The 17,784-nt window shown below is 40.2% G+C and overlaps 1 protein-coding gene across 4 annotated transcripts in view; it reads right to left on the reverse strand.

Annotated features, from left to right (window-relative positions):
* The window catches only part of mdga1 (MAM domain containing glycosylphosphatidylinositol anchor 1), a 238,769-nt gene that overhangs the window by 176,064 nt on the left and 44,921 nt on the right, over positions 1-17,784 (reverse strand). For all 4 annotated transcript variants that reach the window (XM_072677420.1, XM_072677419.1, XM_072677416.1 and 1 more), the window contains exon 3: positions 6,019-6,158. In XM_072677420.1, the coding sequence (XP_072533521.1) occupies positions 6,019-6,158 (140 nt within the window). The remainder of the gene's footprint in view (positions 1-6,018; positions 6,159-17,784) is intronic.

The following is a 17,784-nucleotide window of genomic DNA, read 5'->3' on the forward strand; positions in this document are numbered from 1 at the left end:
TATGTGCGACCACTCGTCACAATTTAATCATAAACCAAGTTAAACAGCCAAACACAAGTTGTTTGGATTTATTTGGACTGCTAAATAACAGCTTCAGAATCATTGTGATGCTCCACTGACCTGTAATAGGGAGAATAGCTTCACTGTCATTGCTACTCTGAGCTTAGCACAAAGCTAATTGTAACTATGTAACTTTGTATAAGCGGGCAGGACAACGCCCACAAATGCTGCGTAACCATATTTGTGTAATATCATGTAATATTACTCTACTACATTTGTTCAGTACCTCTCAGCTCGTCCACAAAAACATGTTCTTTAGTGGTGGCTTAAAACACAAATTACACTTCCTGACTGTAGGGAGAGCCCAAAAGCAAGAAATGCCAATTTTCCCATAGTGTTGCTTTAATAGTGGAATATTAGTTTTGTGCATCTACTTTGTCTTATTCTGTTCTGGGAAGGCACATACACTTGAATATGCATTAGTGAATTCTACCTACTGAAATAAAAAACTGCAGATAGCATCTGATAGCAACTGATATATATAGTGTAATGGTGTGTTTTGCAGTGCAATGCTGGCTTTCAAACTCTGGTGTACACCAAACAGGCAGACAGAGACCATCTGAGCTGGAGTTCTCGGCCCATTTCTAAACAAATTCTGGTGCGGTCTGTTTAAAGTATGAACACAATAAGAACCAAACACGGCAGTGTGTTCACTTCGGCCTGCAAAATCTACCCTTAACTCCGCCCACTGGCTCCACCGTCGTTATGCCATCCGCATCTGCCCACTTCATCACGGTTGCGTCTCAGTGCAGACATTCCCAGGTTTGTGTGCTCTTCTGTCTGACGCTTTAGTTAGTTTAGCTGGGCTGTGTCTCAAACCACACACTACTGCATCATTACACAGCAATATACAAATTGGCGTGTGTGCATCATCAAACCTCATGGTTTAATACTGAGATCAAGACGGCATAATTTAATAAGACAGGTTTAAGGTTCCAGGGTTAGAGTTTGAGGTTTTTCTGATCAGTTATAGATGCTAACCTGCATCATACGTCACCTTATTTCCTCTTGTGTTTCGGTTGCAAATATGTCAGTATAAACGCAAAGCAGAACAGGACTAAAACGGTCAATCATTTTCTTCCTTGGTCCAGACCAAGGGAACCGAACTACAAGTATAAACACACCCTAATAAACACTACATATAACTAAATAAACACAAAACATACACACACAGCACATTTCTCATACACTGAGTCATAGAAATCTCAAAGCGCACATACAGTACATACAAACTAGTGGAGTGTGAAGGTTCAATGCTCCAGGCAACAGCAGTCCTGATAGCGCATGTAATATTGTTATTATTGTTTTATATTCAGAGAGCGTGACCGTATCATTATTATTCTACTTACTGAGTGTACCGGGAACCCAGAAGGAAGGGGAAATTGCCGCCTCAATTCCCAGACATTTTTGGTGGGGTATATTCGCCCAGGTTCTGATCGAAACTTGCCATTCCGAGAAATACTCCTCATTTGCCTGAGCGCAATTGCGAGAGGGGGCGTCAGGAAAAATATCGGATCACATTTTATTTGGCAGTCAGGATTTGTACTACATGTATATCCTTCCCAAACAGAACATAAAAAAAGCATGTATTTGTGGATGGGTAGGTGACAAGGAAAAACAAGAGAGTGGGAGAGAGACATGAGAGAATATGAAAGGGTTTTGTTAATGACAGCATCTGCTAATTACCAGGTTTTCAGGTGGATCTGAATCCAATAGAACACCTTTGGGACATGGTAGAACGGGAGATTGGCAGCATGAAAGTGCTCCTGAAAAATGACGCAATCATTTCAACATGAACTAAAATCTTAAGGGAATGATTCCAACATCTTGTGGAATCTGTGCCATGAAGAATTGAGGCTGTTTTGTGAGCAAAAGGAGGCCCTTCCTGGTATTAGTATCTCCCATTCTACCACATCCCAAGACGTTCTACTAGATTCAGATCTCGAGACTGGGAAGGCAACTGACAAACACATTCATGTAGTCTTGTTCATGAAACCAGTTTAAGACAACTTTAGTCCTACAGACAACGTAGCTCATGTTATACCAGCTGCATTTTCTGCAGTCGAGCTGCAAAGGGTTCCAATTATTTTAGGCTACAAAAAGAGAAAAGGCAGCCAGACAGTTGTGGGAGCGCTAGTGACATTAAGCTGCAAATGTAGCCAAGTTGGCTGCATTGTGTTTACACACACACACAGATCTGATCACGGCGATTACACGACTACTTTGGCTCAAGACTGCTGGATCCAAACACAATAGCAAGTTACTCCTGTCTCTTAAATGTGTATACGGACAACATCCAGATACGAGATACGATTAACATGACATAACAACAAGCTTTTAACATCCCTGATAACTTTGACTTTAGTGGTAAACATCACCACACAATCCAAGATTATTCACTGCAATTAAAAAAGAAATTTGAGGCTCTACTAGCAACTCTTTTCATATTGCTCTTGGGCATAAGTCCAAACTTTAATTGTTTCTGAGCAATTGCACTCAATGCCTTCTGTATAAACATCAACTGTTATTCTTAAAAATTCTGAAAGAGACCCACAGTGGCAAAAGTGCAACTATTAAAGCACTCAATGACACTTAAGACAGAATTTCTATGAAACTACATCTCCCATTTTTCTCCATAATAATCAAAGGCGCAATTCAAATATTGTGGACGCATGATATTAACAATTTTATCTCAAAACACTTGACTCGGTCATTATGCTTTAATATGTGCTGGATCACACTTTTCTCTATTATATATACATACACTATATATTTTTGGGACATAGCAGTGGTGTGTACAGCAAGTCCTTTGCATACAATGACTGCTAGAAGTCTAGGGTAGATGATAGATGATATCATGTGACTAATATCTTCTCCAGCAATGCTCTGGCTGGCTTGCACTGTAACCCTCTTTAGCTTCTGTCCGTTTTAGGGTTAACACCCTGAGGCTTTTTCTTCAAGTCTAGTCTATAAGTTTCCAGTTTTTAACTTGTTGCTATGGCTGTGTGTTCGGTATGACTGTCTCATTGTAGGATGAAGCACCATCCAAAAAGTTTGAATTTTTTAGGAACCTGAGCTGTTGATAATGTTGCTAAACACATCAGAATAAACGTTGGCATCAGCAGGAATGTAACTAAAGTTCCTACAGTACCTGTAGCAGCCAAACAGAGCCAGGCCCTTAAAACCTCACCTGTAAAACATGGTGGTGGGAGTGCATGCTGTGGATCTTGGCAGTTGTTTTTGCCTCAACACTTTGCTCATGCCATCACTCAGATGCAGGTTAATCTTGATCCAGAAGACCTTTTTCCTGAACACTGCACTATTAAGACCTAAAGAGCATTTTCCTCAAAAGCCACCCCAATGAAAAAATGCAAACATGACCAAATGACCAGAAACTTTTACAATTATTTCTGAATCGGTGTTTTTAAGTATTTATGGGTTCATTCTAAGAGTTATGCAGTGTGACAGTGTGAGATTTCCTGGAGATGTGTATTGATGTATATAGTAGAATTCTGTTTATGTACACATGCCTTGTATGGGTCCATGATCTCTCTCTGTTGACCTGTCTCACACCCAGGCTGACTCACTCTGCTCTGCGTGAGGCCATGATGACTCAGATGTGTGTGTGTGTGTGTGTGTGTGTGTATATGGAGGCCAAGGCACAGTATGTGTGTGCTGAATTTCATGATCTGATGGCAACAGACAAAGAACCTGAGGGAGATCCGCTTAACACCTCAACCCATTGTTATCAGTTCAGCTCGCCTTATATAACGCATACATTCACTAGCTATCCAGCTGTATACTGCTTATCCAGTGTTTCTTCAGAAAACAAGAAAACAAGGAGTATTAACTAGGAGGCAATTCCCTCTTTCAGACAACATTACCCTCTACTATTCTGGGCTTTACTCTACATGTTTGAACACTGTTGTGAGGCTTTGACTGCATTCAGTCACAAAGAGTGAGGTCAGTCACGGAGGTTGAATTGTTTTTTCTGGGTTACAAACCGCTTCAACTCTGCCCTTCACATGAAAATAGAAATAGTCCAAAACTGTGTACTCCTGGGGTGCAGGGTTCAAAAGAAGCTGTGGGAAAAAAAGCTGGGAAGGAAATAGGGCTGGGAAATGGTTTGACCACCAAAATGGTCACCTTCATCTAAACAATACCATGCAAGCTATCAAAAACATATCCAATAATGTTAAGGTCTGGACTAGGGTGGTCAGAACACCAGCAGTTTGATTTGATCAAAAACTCCTCATTTTTTCTGTTTATCTTTTCCCAGTGAGCAGCTCTGCATCTTCTCGGATCCACAGTGTCTTCTCACGGTGGAAGGATTAACAGAAACATATATGTGGATGTTTTCAAATCTGAAGAGATAGTGAAGCTTGATTTTCACTTCACTTTACGATACAAGCTTTTAATTGCTGTTTATCTGGGGAGAATTATATGGGGAGAATTAAACCATTGATCTTTTGTGTGCAGGGCAGAGGTGTTTTCCAAAATCAGATAAATGATGCAATCACAATAAATAAGAAAATATTGTTTGACCGATGCCACAGAAAAATCATTTTTGTAAAAGAAAGAGGTATGTTCACAGCGTTTTTCATAAAAACGGTTCTTTATGAAACCAAAAATGGTTCCTCCATTGCATCGGTCAAAGAACGCTTTGTAGCATCATTGTTATTAAAAATGGAGTGAATTAGTTGGTGATCTGCCCCATAGTGCCATTTTGCTAAGTTTCTGCGTATAAAATGGATAGTTCCAGTCAAAAACAATTCATTGCCTGAGCCATCTTCACACCTGTTGTAAAATACAAAATATACACACACCTATGAGGGTCATGAAGAGTACTGGCAAGATTATGTCTGACCCTTCTCATCCTGGACATTACCTCTTCCAACCACTTCCCTCTGGTAAAAGACTAAGGACTGTCAAAATCAGCAAAACTAGACATGCCAATAGCTTTTTCCTCAGAGCTGTGGCCTTCACTAACTGCAGTGAACCTTCACACTTTAACTAGAACTTAACAAACCCTACTTAAAAGTGACCCATAGTGCACTGCTGGGCCATAATGCACACTTGCACAATTACAACATTTTCTGTAACTGTTAATAGCTGTATATCTTACATTTTCTTTATTTCCTTAGTTTATCTTCCCCTAATCCCCTAGTTTGAATACTGCACATTGCACATGATTAAGTATATCACATAGTTAATGCACAAGTGATGACCTCCTTGATTCTATATCTCTATAGTGGCATTACTACTGAAAAGTTCTCTCCATTTCTACAGGGGCAAAAAGCCAGTGACTTGGTTGTTTGACTGTTCTAGGTAAAGTGATCGATCCCTGAGGTTCCATTCTCTATAATATCTTAATGTGCGGTCTCTGAATATGCTCTTCCCAATTTTATCTGCTGAAAGAACATGCCAATGCGTATTAATAAAAGACTAAATGGCAGAGCCTTGCACTGTTTAGGTGGTACAACAACCCCCAGAATGAGCTCCAGCTGTCCTGAAAGATGATGTACTGGACCCTTTTCTCACTTTGCTGAGGACACTTTCCAAGCATTGTTCAAGATACTGTGTGTCCAGGAAATTGGTTGTAAATGTTTTTTTGCTCTTAACTTTAAAAGCATCAGCATTTATACAAATCTTTCTCAATCTCTGAAATTGGCTTCTTGAGTGGCACATGGTGAAACTAAGATGACAATTGTGACCAGCTGGGTTTCTGAATAAAGTGGTACATGTATAACCAGAAATACAGAAAAAGGAGTCCAAACTGTTGAACTGCAAAGGCCAACCACATTGCAGCTCACCGTTGTATACAAGCCATTCCTAACAGGTACCAACTGACTTGACCAACAGACATCATGTAGTATGGTTGGTTAAAGAGTGCATATAACCAACAAGTCTCTGTAAAAAGTAAAATCCAGCTGCACTCAATTGGATGTTTAAGCGTACCTGAGGGCGTGGATGTCCCTTGACCAAGCACTGTAGCACGAGTGTGTCTCCCTCGCGGATTGTGTAGATCCTTTCACTGATGTTATCCTCCTTCACTACGCACGCTTGTCCAGAGTGCACAATCTGCGCATTCGCAGGGGCTGTGAGGGGGAAAAAATAAATAAATAAATAAAAACAAAACAAAAACAAATTACATATCAATACACTCTCTTGTAATCATCATAAAAGGTAGATTTGTGCTACATACAGAGAGCCTGCATTTTCTGTCTTTTCAAAATCATACAAATACAATATTTCAGTGTACTTTAAATTCCTTCTGAGAAAATGCTTCTTCTGCGGGACTTTTCCCACCATGTTCTTTAAAATTAAAGAAGGAAACCCTGATTCCGCGACTCAACACCTGTGCTGGTCCAGCAGAGAGCCAATGTTTATTTCTTCAGAAACGAGAAAAAGACCAAGTTGGAGGGTGGCCACATCACACAGCTTAAATTAATGACTGCCATTACTAGCACAATGAGGCCTATGCTAGTTCCTAAGGCTTTTATTGATGACTGGCAGCATACAATGGATCTCACATTTACTCCAAATCCTGAACTCAGCAATTATGCTGCAGACATTCCTTAAGGTTTGCCCCACATGTGCTTTTCAAATAAGAGAATAAATGCTTATTCTGTACAAAAACACAGTAAGGCAACTCAGCTGCACAGGGTTTCCTTCTTTTTAATTAAAGCTAGTTCTGTTTAGCACTGTGACCTCCTGTGTTAATTGAACTTTCCTTTCATTCATTTGCTGTCCAACAAGTTACACAGTTAAGAGTTGGTAGAAGTCAGGGATTTGTACACTATGTACCGATCGTTTGACTTGTTTCCAAAGTTTCACTCTGCACCAATTTCGTTTGGAGGCCCACAAAAGAGGAACAGCAGCTGTTCAGGAAATCGCTTCTTCTGAAGAGACTTAGATTGGCCACGTGCTGTACAAATAAAACACAGCAATCATGTGAAGAACTCTGAAATCTTGAACCCTGGATCCTGCTCAGCTTCAGCGGAAGAGATGCAGCAGTTTGCAAAAGACCTTGTCATGATAAACAGCCAATGCATGACACTTGATACCAGTCTACAGTCTATCAGCAAACCTGATGGTTGTGGGAGCCTCGTTGCTGAATCTTGAGTTTTGTACACCAATTCCATATTTCCTCTTTAAAAATCACTTCTACTAAGAATGAATAATTTTAATTCCTTTAAAATATCCTTTAGGAATTTGTAATTTAACAATCTAAAGTAGACTATGAATCTAATACTACTCAAACACTCTTCTCACTCTTTTCTCCATCTGATACCTAATCCAGCAAACATAATTTTTTTGCCATGCCATTCAGTTATACTATGTAATACTGTGATTATAGAATTATACAGTCAGGGGTGAGCAATATGGTGTTTACTTATTGACAGTGATGAAAATATGTTTAGCTAACACACACACACACACACACACACACACACACACACACACAGAGTGATGGAGGTGACAGGCCAACTATACTCTCTGGGACTGTGGCATCACTGGGAACTGAACCTGTGAACTCCTGGTAGGGCCAACACTTAGACAACTGATTTGGTTAGTAAATAATATTTACTGAAAAGCTAATGTCATAGATCCAGTAATATTCCAAAACATAATCAGATGTAACTGCACTGAAGGGCTCTACTCTCAAACATTAAGCTCTAATATGTGAAAGTGCACCACTGACTGTCTTGTTGCACATTTTGGCATCAAGAAGCCCATTTAAGGTTCTTGCATCTAGAGCACTTATTCTGAATTATGTATAAAACCCCTCCAACTACGCCTATTACAAATTCTTCATGTTAAGGCTTGGCAGTGAATAAGTCCCTATTTTTGTAGTTGTGAAATTGCAGCGTGTACCTTTAAAACCTACTAGTCAAGCTGAACTCTATCTCAGCGTGAGGACACTGATAGGAAGCGAGGTGAGTTAACCCCGCAGACCCAGCCTGAGGCCGCCGTCTCAGCAGTGATTCTGCATTAGTACAGCACGACTGTGCGTGTACGGCCAGGGCTAAGTCAGGACAGTATGGGCTTGGATGGAAGGAGCCCGGAGGTGAGAGAGTAACTCTGCATCCAAGCTGCGTTTCGCTTCAGTAACCAAGAGAGAGAGAGAGATAGATGGGAAAAAGAGGGAGAGGGAGAGAGGTGAAAATTTTCCCACATTAAGAGAGGTCAAGCTCAAGTGATTGTTGGTGTGTTGTGGAGTCATAGAGCATTTCGTCTGCTCTGTTGCTGACCCACTCAACCATTCACTCACTCAGCCACCCCATTACACCGACCACAGCCTTCTGCAAACTGCTGCTATTTCTGGACGACTCTCATCTCCTCACTATTTTCTTGTTCACCCTCTCCCTCTCTCCATTTCATTCAAATTATATCACAGCAAAACTGTTCAGCTATAGTACCCGACAGTCATTATTGGATTACATTCTTAATTACAGCTTGCTGCAAAATTAACTACGTTTGTCAGTGCTGAACCAGTGCTGAACAACTAAAAAACTGAGACAAAAAAAGAGAAAACAAACTCTTATGGGATTCTAGTGTGGGATATCTTTACTGTGTTCTCTTCACAAGCATACTGAAGCTGCTTGCAGACCCTGACATTAGCCTACACAATCCAATATAGGTCAAAATCTGTTCCATACCAAGAGCCCTTCAATTACAGCTCGACATAACCCATTATACTTCAAGAGGTGCAGGGGACCAGCATCTAAACCTTTTTCTGTCCTGGTCGCTTGTCATGTTTAAACACTGCATGAAGACTTTCAGCAGAAGTCTTGCATATAATGAACTTGGCAATTGCACTTAAATTGTTGTTATTATTATTATTATTTTCTAAACTCATGGTGACATGGTGTTGTATATGTACTGTATCTAGCTGTTGAGGGGTCTAATCTATTCACACTAGCTGTGAAAATCGTATAATTCTTAGCCAACAACCAGGTGCTGTTATTAGAAAAGCAATTGTGCATTAAAATCTAGGGAACTTCGAGGATAGTGGAGATGGTGTGAGGGGCAGGAAGCTGAACATTTGAACATTGAATTTGCATAATATACTGCAAAATATATTTAATTTAGAATTAGCCTTGAGGTTTTATATACTGATGTTAGGGGAGGTAAACCCTGACATAACAGGACTGGGTCAATATCTATGTGGCATTGAGGGGCTAGTTGCAAGTTAAAAAGTTAGGAATCACTTTACTCGGATGGTCCATTATACACACTTTGCAGATGCTCATCTGACACATCACCTGATGCAATGGAAAAGATAAAGTTTTCCATTAGTTTAAAGATGCCAAACATGGCAGTTCTACACTGAAGCCCTTCCCTGTTGTTAAGGTTAGGTGTGCCTTGTTGGGGTCTGTGTGTATAAACACCCTCGTTTCAGTCTTCTTTTGTTTGGTATTGCGCGGGTTTCACATCAGTTCATGGTTTGTTAGCTTGGCTTGATTGTTTCTTTCTTCTGTTAGTTTTGTTATTTCCCCTGTGTTTGTTTCATTATCCAGTTTCTGTTTCTTTGGTATTTGGTTTGATTTGCTTCATTTTGTTACTGCAAATTGACATTTTACTTGCAACTACGTTTGCCGCCTCCTCCAAGCCCCACAACCGTGACAGAACGTTTTTGAGTCAACTCAGCTTAGTCAAATTTTATTTAGTACCACATATCATACAGGTCAACAATGCAATTTAAGTTGAACTTATTCAAAAACCAAGAGCGAATGTGCCGCCTCTTCAGGAAAGCTGAACATGCTTGATTTAGGAGGTGGATCGGTTAACCCCTTTCACATAAGTTGGGTGTGTGGTTTCTGGGTCACGGTTCATTTTGAGTCTTAAAATGGATTTTATTTTTTTGTAATGTTAAAATGACACTGTTAGAATCACTCTTTTTTTTCTTATTCAAAATACAGTTTTGCATTGTATTAACCCCCTGTAGTCTGAGGGTATCTTCTTGATTTTTGCAATTTTTGCGATCTTCTTAAATATGCCTTTGAAGGCACTTGCATATTAGATAAAACCCACGCTTAATATATCAAATTGTTCAGAACAATCTTAGATTTCACTAAAATGAAAACCCACATGACCTAGAGCAATGTATGATGAGACATGCCAATCCTAAACCTGAAACACTGAAGTCAGATTTGAGAAATTCTTCATATTTCCTGTAAAAACATCTATACTTGTGAGGACAAATTGTTCTGGTGCTGAAAATAAGAGGTGGGAACAAAAAAAAGTAGTCGGATGCATGGACAAAATACTTAACAGCGAGAGCCAAATAAGTTTGAGTGTCTATTGGTCAGTTTCACACAAACCCATAGACAGACACACAAATCCACCAATTACAGATGAGAGGAAAACGACAGACACACGAATCAATGAGTTAGACACAGTAAGAGGCAGAGACGAGCATGTCAACTCGTCTTTACAGACATTATTTTCTTAGCATACCATATATTGTCAATGCTTAAAGAATAGTAAGCAACTGCGCATTTTTTTTAGAAACAATATAATAATGCAGTTTATGGGAAAGTATGGAATAGTAGTTTTTATGAATCTGTCGCTGTTGATGCATTTTGTCTACAGTAACGTGTATTGTATCGTACTTTTTTAAATATCATCAAATATTTGTTACCATATCACCCAGCCCTACTTGGAACAAAATTTGTGTACATATACTTCCATTGAAAGTTAAGCATTTTGTGCTGTTATGCAAAACTACTAAATCTATTTTTTTTTTTCAAATTGAATTACTACAATTGAAAGCCAACATTATAATTTCATGAAACTCTTAGCTTCTTAAAATCTGTCTCAAATTATCCATAATCAGTTCAGCCTTGGGTCCCTCCCAATCTAGAAGTCTTTTTTTCATTCACTGCGCTTATTGTCTCCTTTCCACCTCCATGTCTCGGTCACATAGCTCACTGAATTTTGTAATCATGGGGAGAAAATAAATAAGCAATGTTTGTCCAGTGTGTGTGTGTGAGAGAGAGAGAGAGAGAGAGAGAGATAGAGATAGAGATAGAGAGAGAGAGAGAGAGAGAGAGAGCGCGCAAGAGCGTGCAAGAGAAGGAATGAGCACGAGCCTGTCCCGTGGAGTCCAGAAGAGGAGAACGAGTGGCAGTGTCGGAATGTGGGTGAAAGCTCCAGAGGGAAAGAGAAAGGGAAAGTGTCAGGCCCAGGAAGAGGGAGGGTCAGCAGGGCACTGTCTGCTGGACCCTGGCATGCTTATTTGCATGATGAATAATGACCACTTTGCAAAGCGTTACGACTCCAGTCAGCAGCAAATGTGCCCTCTCGCTCGCTCGCTCTTTCCCTCTATATACACCCTCTCCTTACTTTCTCCCTCCATCCTCCTCTCATTCACTCACTACACTGAGCACGCGCTCACTCTCTTCACCCATCCACCTCTCCATTTATCCAGTCATCTATCTAAGTCTTAAAATAAACACAGCTCGCTCTCTGTGTGTTTGAGTTATCACACCCAGTCCAGTCACAGACCAGCAGAGGGGAACACGGGCCTCGGGGAGGAGAGAAAGCAGAAGGGAAACAAAATGGAGAGCGGAATAGAGAGATGGAATGTGAGCTCAAATTGAGATGGCACGCGCAAAGACCAAAAAGAGAAGGGTAAATATCAATGCACAGAGCATGAGCAAATCCAACGGCTGATGAGAAAGAGAAAGAAGGTGAGAGAAAAGAAGCAAAGAACCACCAGTAACAGTGAACAGTTTCGGTCCTTCTGTAGGGTCCTACCAATATACTGGTTAACTGATAATGAGACAGGATCCCAAAGATTTATTGGTACTAGCACTAATGCTATAGTCACTTATTACATTGAAGTACACCGCAACAAAGACATCTCTGAATCTAATCTGAAATATACCACTTATTTATATCAGCAATACAGGCGGAGACAGTGAATTATTCCATAAACACCATAAGCAAAATAAACATATGGTTTGGTTCCACTTTTCCAGGCAACCAAGGAATGTCCGCTGATACCAATACGGACATTTTGTCTTATATAAAAAAATAAATGTATAGTTCCTTAAGCAAGTGAAAAAGTCCCCGCCTAAACGTTGACCTCCATTTCAAATAACATAATAAACAGCCTTCTTTCTTCAAGCTACATCACATACTAGAAGACCAGACAATCACACACGGTGGCTACCAAACACTTGGGAAACATGACATTATCAGATATAAACAAACAACATCCCAAACATCTGACAGCTCTTTCTCATCTCCTAACATCCTTAGCGTAATTAACGTTTGTGCAATACTGATAATACGTATAAAGCTAAAGCTAATGACTAGTTAATGGCTTGGTTCCGAGCTCTACACTGCCTGGTGAGAGGCTGCTCAGTGTCTACTCTCCATTTTAGCTTACAATGACAACGGGTTATCATTATCTTGGGAGATTTTATGAAAACGTATTCACAATCCTCTAAATTGATTCAAATTAGGCTCTTTTGGTAACCATTAAGAGTGGAAATCTCTAGGCACCTCACGATTCAATCAAATTACAACACGATGATTAAACGATTATTGATGCAACTTGATTAATCTTTTTTTTTTTCAGGATTTCCATTTCTCTCACGGTGAGAGCCTACTTGGCACTTTTAAGCAGGGTATTTGTAATGATCCAGAATTAATTTACATCCAATATCTTTTATTAATAAAAATATATAAGTATTGTGGCAAGTCAGCTGGAAGGTTTCATAGTGGAGCTGCCATGGAAAAATGCCTTCACACAATGGGCACCTTGAGTGCTCGCTGAGAGGCCAGGTTTAGCGAGTGGACAGGCAGAAATTTGCCCAGTTCAGCAGCGACCATTTCGGTCAGGCATACCATTTTTTCTTTCTATATAAAAATAATCTCAATCTTTCTTTTGTTAATTTAGTTTTATTTTTAAGTTTATTAATACTTATTTATTATTATTTAAAGAAAAATGAAGTCTAAAACTCCACCAAACAAAACATGGATTTGGGAAGTATTCAGATTTGGACCACTTGCACCTGCTGTGTGAAATGTACCCATAGAGTAACTTCAGCAGCTAAAAGCAAGACTACATTTGCCTTCCTGAAACTACCAGGGGGAGAAGGACACTTGCAATCACCTCCTCTGGGAAACTGCCACACTTTGGGCCGAAATCTTTCACAGCTCCTGAGCCTTTTCTGGAACATTCTGCCATCCTACTCTCTCCCGGCTCTCTCCTCCTTTACTATCTCTATCTTCCCCCTATCTCTCTGACCTCCTTGGTTCCTTGGCATAAATCACTGGGAAAACTCCACTGAGGCACTCCAGGAGGCTGCCTGAGATAAACTCATGGACCAACTTATGGGTCCCAAAGAAACAGAGAGACATCAGGGGAGAGAGAAAGAGACCAAGATGGAGAGGAAGAGCTTGTCCTTGGGTGTAATTAAAATCCATCTGAAAAAATATCAATACACATGAAAAGTAATCATATTAGTATATGACAGTAGGCTCCGATATGGGATAACGGTGGTCTGATTTGTTGTGCTGGAGTGTTTAATTGAGTGTTTGTTTTACTGCGCCAAGAGCTGACAGAGAAGCTGGAGGGCTGGGCGCAGTTTTGCCAAGTCAATACCTTTCACTACGACTCAATACAGATCAGTTGTCAGACAAGCACAGCTATTGGCATGAAACAGCACAGCCAGTGAAAGCAGTCAGATCCTCTTAAAGAAAGCGGTGTCTGACAGGCAGTTGCTTAGCTGCAGCTAACTTTGACAAGAAAGCTCAGTAAAAGATGAACCCAAGAGGCATTTATTTTACGTACATTTTTGCGTAGAAAGACCACAACACATTTTACTGAGACCCCAGGAAATTATATGAACCTCATCCACCCCAATGTTAGACCCCAGCCGTTTTCTGGACTTTGGCCATGGATTTGTATGGTCTTGATCCGTCTGCTGTTCTGACAAATATTCAACAAAGGTTTTTGCAGGTTTGTAGTCTGTTCTGTGGGTCATTTGCCGTTAGCCTTAGGTTCTTTCTCATTACTTTCTGGATTGCCTGTTCAGGACTGCCTGTTGTTCTTGGAGTGACCCAACATAATGCTCACGCCTAGTCTGTAAATGTATTCTTTATATCAAATTTACGTAGTTGTTATTTCTATCAATTTGTCTGTTGTTCCACTTTAGGAAACAATCACACAAAAACCTTGAATCTGCAAAACAGCAGCTTTACAGGAGGAAGAAAACCCTTCTTAACTTTTCATGGTAGTTTAAGGTCCAGTAATCATGATATTGTAACTCAATGTAAAGAACATCTGCCAGAATGCAAACAAGGGTTTTGTATTACAGTCTTTTTTAACATGCAACAGCCACACCTATAAGTAGTGGTGTAACAGATCATGGATAATCCCCCACGTGGATTAATCTGCAAAGTTTTACCATACCAGTGTGAAATACAGTTTTACTGCCATATTCCGTAACATGACATATATTCTTGACACAGAGCTACAGTGAAACCGGATAAAACCGGTATGGTTTGAAGACACATCACGCTCGGCCACTGCATCTACAGCGACATCACTCTGGTGTGTGAGTGGCGAGTAGAGTTACATTAGTGTGAGGCGATCTTCTTTTTGTTTTTAACGTAAAAAAGGAGAAATCTTTAAGTAAGTCAACTTCTGAACGGGACTTGTCACTAATACAAACAGACCGTGTCAAAATAAGTCACTAATAGAAACATAGCAGTGACACAAAACTTTCAAACTGAAAGCTAATATTACTCTTATTTGTCTACATACATATACTGAAACACTGACGGTAAGATAGATTTAAATATTTATCTAAAGCAACATAAAAGTCTGGTGGTCAGTTGTATGCTTTTCTCAGTAAACAGACTAAAAATATTAAAAATGCCATATTTTCCTAAAGCAGCCGCTGCACTTTACTGCATCACTGCTTTTTAAAAGAAGCTATTTACGGGTTTCTTGGGATTTTGAAACTGGCCTGTTTTCCAGCCGTTGTGCAAACATGGCATTTTCTTTGGAATATAAAAAACAATGAGGTACACAGATTGCCACTTCCATGTATCAAACACTCATTGTTACACTATGCCAAGATAAATGCAGTTTTTTCGTTATTTGGGACCTTACACGGCTCCAAAAAGCACAAAATGCTGTTGCCATTTTATGGCTGTAGCACTTAAAGAAGCCAGGAAGTCACCTTTATCCTGTTCTGTTTTGTACATTTGCAGCTGTATGAAAAACTCAAGAGAAATCAGGTGAACGTACGTTGAAATTACCGACAACCGAGCTGGGTCCAGGGCTCTATAACAACTGCTGGAATCCAATAATGATCGTTATTGGCTTTAATATGAACATGCTCACTGTTTATTTGGACATTTACAGTATCAACAATCAGAGACAGTCAGTAGTCTAAACTAATCCTAAACAACTAGAACTTTGCAATAAAATGGAATTTTCCTCATTTTAAAGGTGTCTTTATTATTATATAAAGCAATAACAAGGAATTGTATCAATCAGCCCACTGGCATATTGTTGACCCCTTTCCTTTTTTTTTTTTTTTTTTTTTTTTTTTTTTTTTTAACATTGCTAATGTTTTTTTTTTAAATCATCAATTTGCCTTTATACTACATGAAGTGACATGTAATGTGCATTGCATTATTTTGTTGCACCTTAATTAAAAATGAAAAAATAAATAAAGTCTGTCGTACAGGCACAACTCTGAATGATGGCAAAGGGAGAGAAACCAAAGAAGGCTTAACGGTTAGATTAGTCAATTAATCAAGTAACAGGTGATAAGAAATCATTTACAGAAATAATCATTAGTTGAGGTCCTAGTGCACACACACACACGCTAGCCTCCCCACTGTTGGAAGCCCCTCAGAGAGAGTAGATGTGTCTAGCCACGGAGTATGACTCAGAGCCACTGTCGGAACGAGTGAGTGGCGTTGACAGCGATGAGAAAAACGATCGGGAGGAGCCCAGGCTAAAGTACACTCAAAGGATCGCCACGTCGACGGTTTTAGTGCCGCTGACAGGAATTGATTAAAGGAGCGTGGCGGAGGAGAAGAGCGAGAGAAAGGGCGACTGTAACTCCAGAATTAATGGTGCAAAGTGAGAATCAATCGTTCCTCCCCCCTACCTCATCCTTCTTTCGCCACTGAGGTATCCGATCGAGGACAATAAAGTTGTGCTATATGTTGGTTATTATACAGCACGTGACCAGGCAAGGTCAAATGGAGGAAACCCCAGGTGCTCCAGTTACACCAAAGGCATTTCAAGATGCACAAGCTAACATTGTGTCCAAGATGGCTAACAAACCCATAACATTAGCAAGTACCTTTATTATCTTAATTATTCATCTTTGCATATCCCTGCTTAGAAAGGTGGGGTCAGAATGCAGAGTTGAAGCAGAGAAGTTAAGGGATGCGGATACGTAACACTGTGCACCTGCCTGGCCAGGGAATCAAACCCTGCCACTAGAAAAGGTGGTGGTGTTACCCACTATGCTACACCATCCATTAATCCAACGTGATTTCAACATGCAACCTTTGGTTCTGGTGTCAGACATGCTACTGGTGCAACAGGGTCTGTTAGGTCACATTCAAATATGTAAAGTCAGAAAGGCCTTTATAGGATCAGTGAAGTTTTAGAGGTTCTAAAGTGGGCCCCTGACCAGCTAAAGTGACCTTCTCCTTCTCTTCACCATTCAGACAGGCTCCCTGCTGTTCCTCTTTCATTGGAACACACCATACTACATTATACATTAGAGTTCTGGATGAAGCTTCAACAAACAACACAGAGGAAAGCAAAGAGGACAAACAGAAGAGGACACAGAAGAGAGGAGGATAGGGAAGAGTGAGAAAGAGTGAGATAACAAACCAAACAGCCAGGAGAGATAAACAGATATATACGTGGGGAGGGGGGGTGTAGGCGGATGTTTGCTCAGTGGATCAGTGAGTTTAATCTGAGCTCTACTCACTTATCAAGCACCACTTTGAGAACACACTTGCACATGCAATTATGCAACTTACACACCTGCCCGTTTAACTTACACACACAAATCACACACCTCTGTAAGTACACAAACACCCAACTCTAAATACAACACATGCAGAATTAAAGCAGCCATGTGGCCAAGTCTCAAACAGGCTGTGTAGAGAGTGGCTAAGGGTGAGTGGACCAGAACAGGCCTGTCCAAACAACACTGAGAGTACAGCCAACTCCGCCTCAAGGGCAGAGTCAGAGGGAGAGAGATACAGAGAGGGAGGCAGAGTCAGTCATATATGATTTACAGTAGAAGACAAAACTCTCCTTAAGTTGCTACTTGGTGAAATCAATGACAGATATTAAACTGCCAAAAATGGAAACAAAAAACTGGGGAACCGTACAACATTGTGATGTCCTGCTTCATGTCTGGCCCACACTACAGGTCTACACTTCTGTTTTTTTTTGTCCCACCCCCACTCTCAAAGTAAAAGTTGTCCCACTCCCACCCACAACCTAGTCTAAGAGAGTCTAACTGATATTTGATTTTCTGCTTACAAAAAAATGTAATAAAAAAGCAAACCTTTACCATAGCTTCAACATAAAGCAAGAATAAAACCCCAGAGAATTTATTTGGACAGCCTACTATTCCTTCACCACTGCTGTAATCTCTGCCTGCATCCTAAACTTTTACTGGTGGCATATGTGCTGCCCGCCTCCTGCCTGAC

Source organism: Salminus brasiliensis, chromosome 4, assembly GCF_030463535.1.
Source record: "Salminus brasiliensis chromosome 4, fSalBra1.hap2, whole genome shotgun sequence".
Lineage (NCBI taxonomy): Eukaryota > Metazoa > Chordata > Actinopteri > Characiformes > Bryconidae > Salminus > Salminus brasiliensis.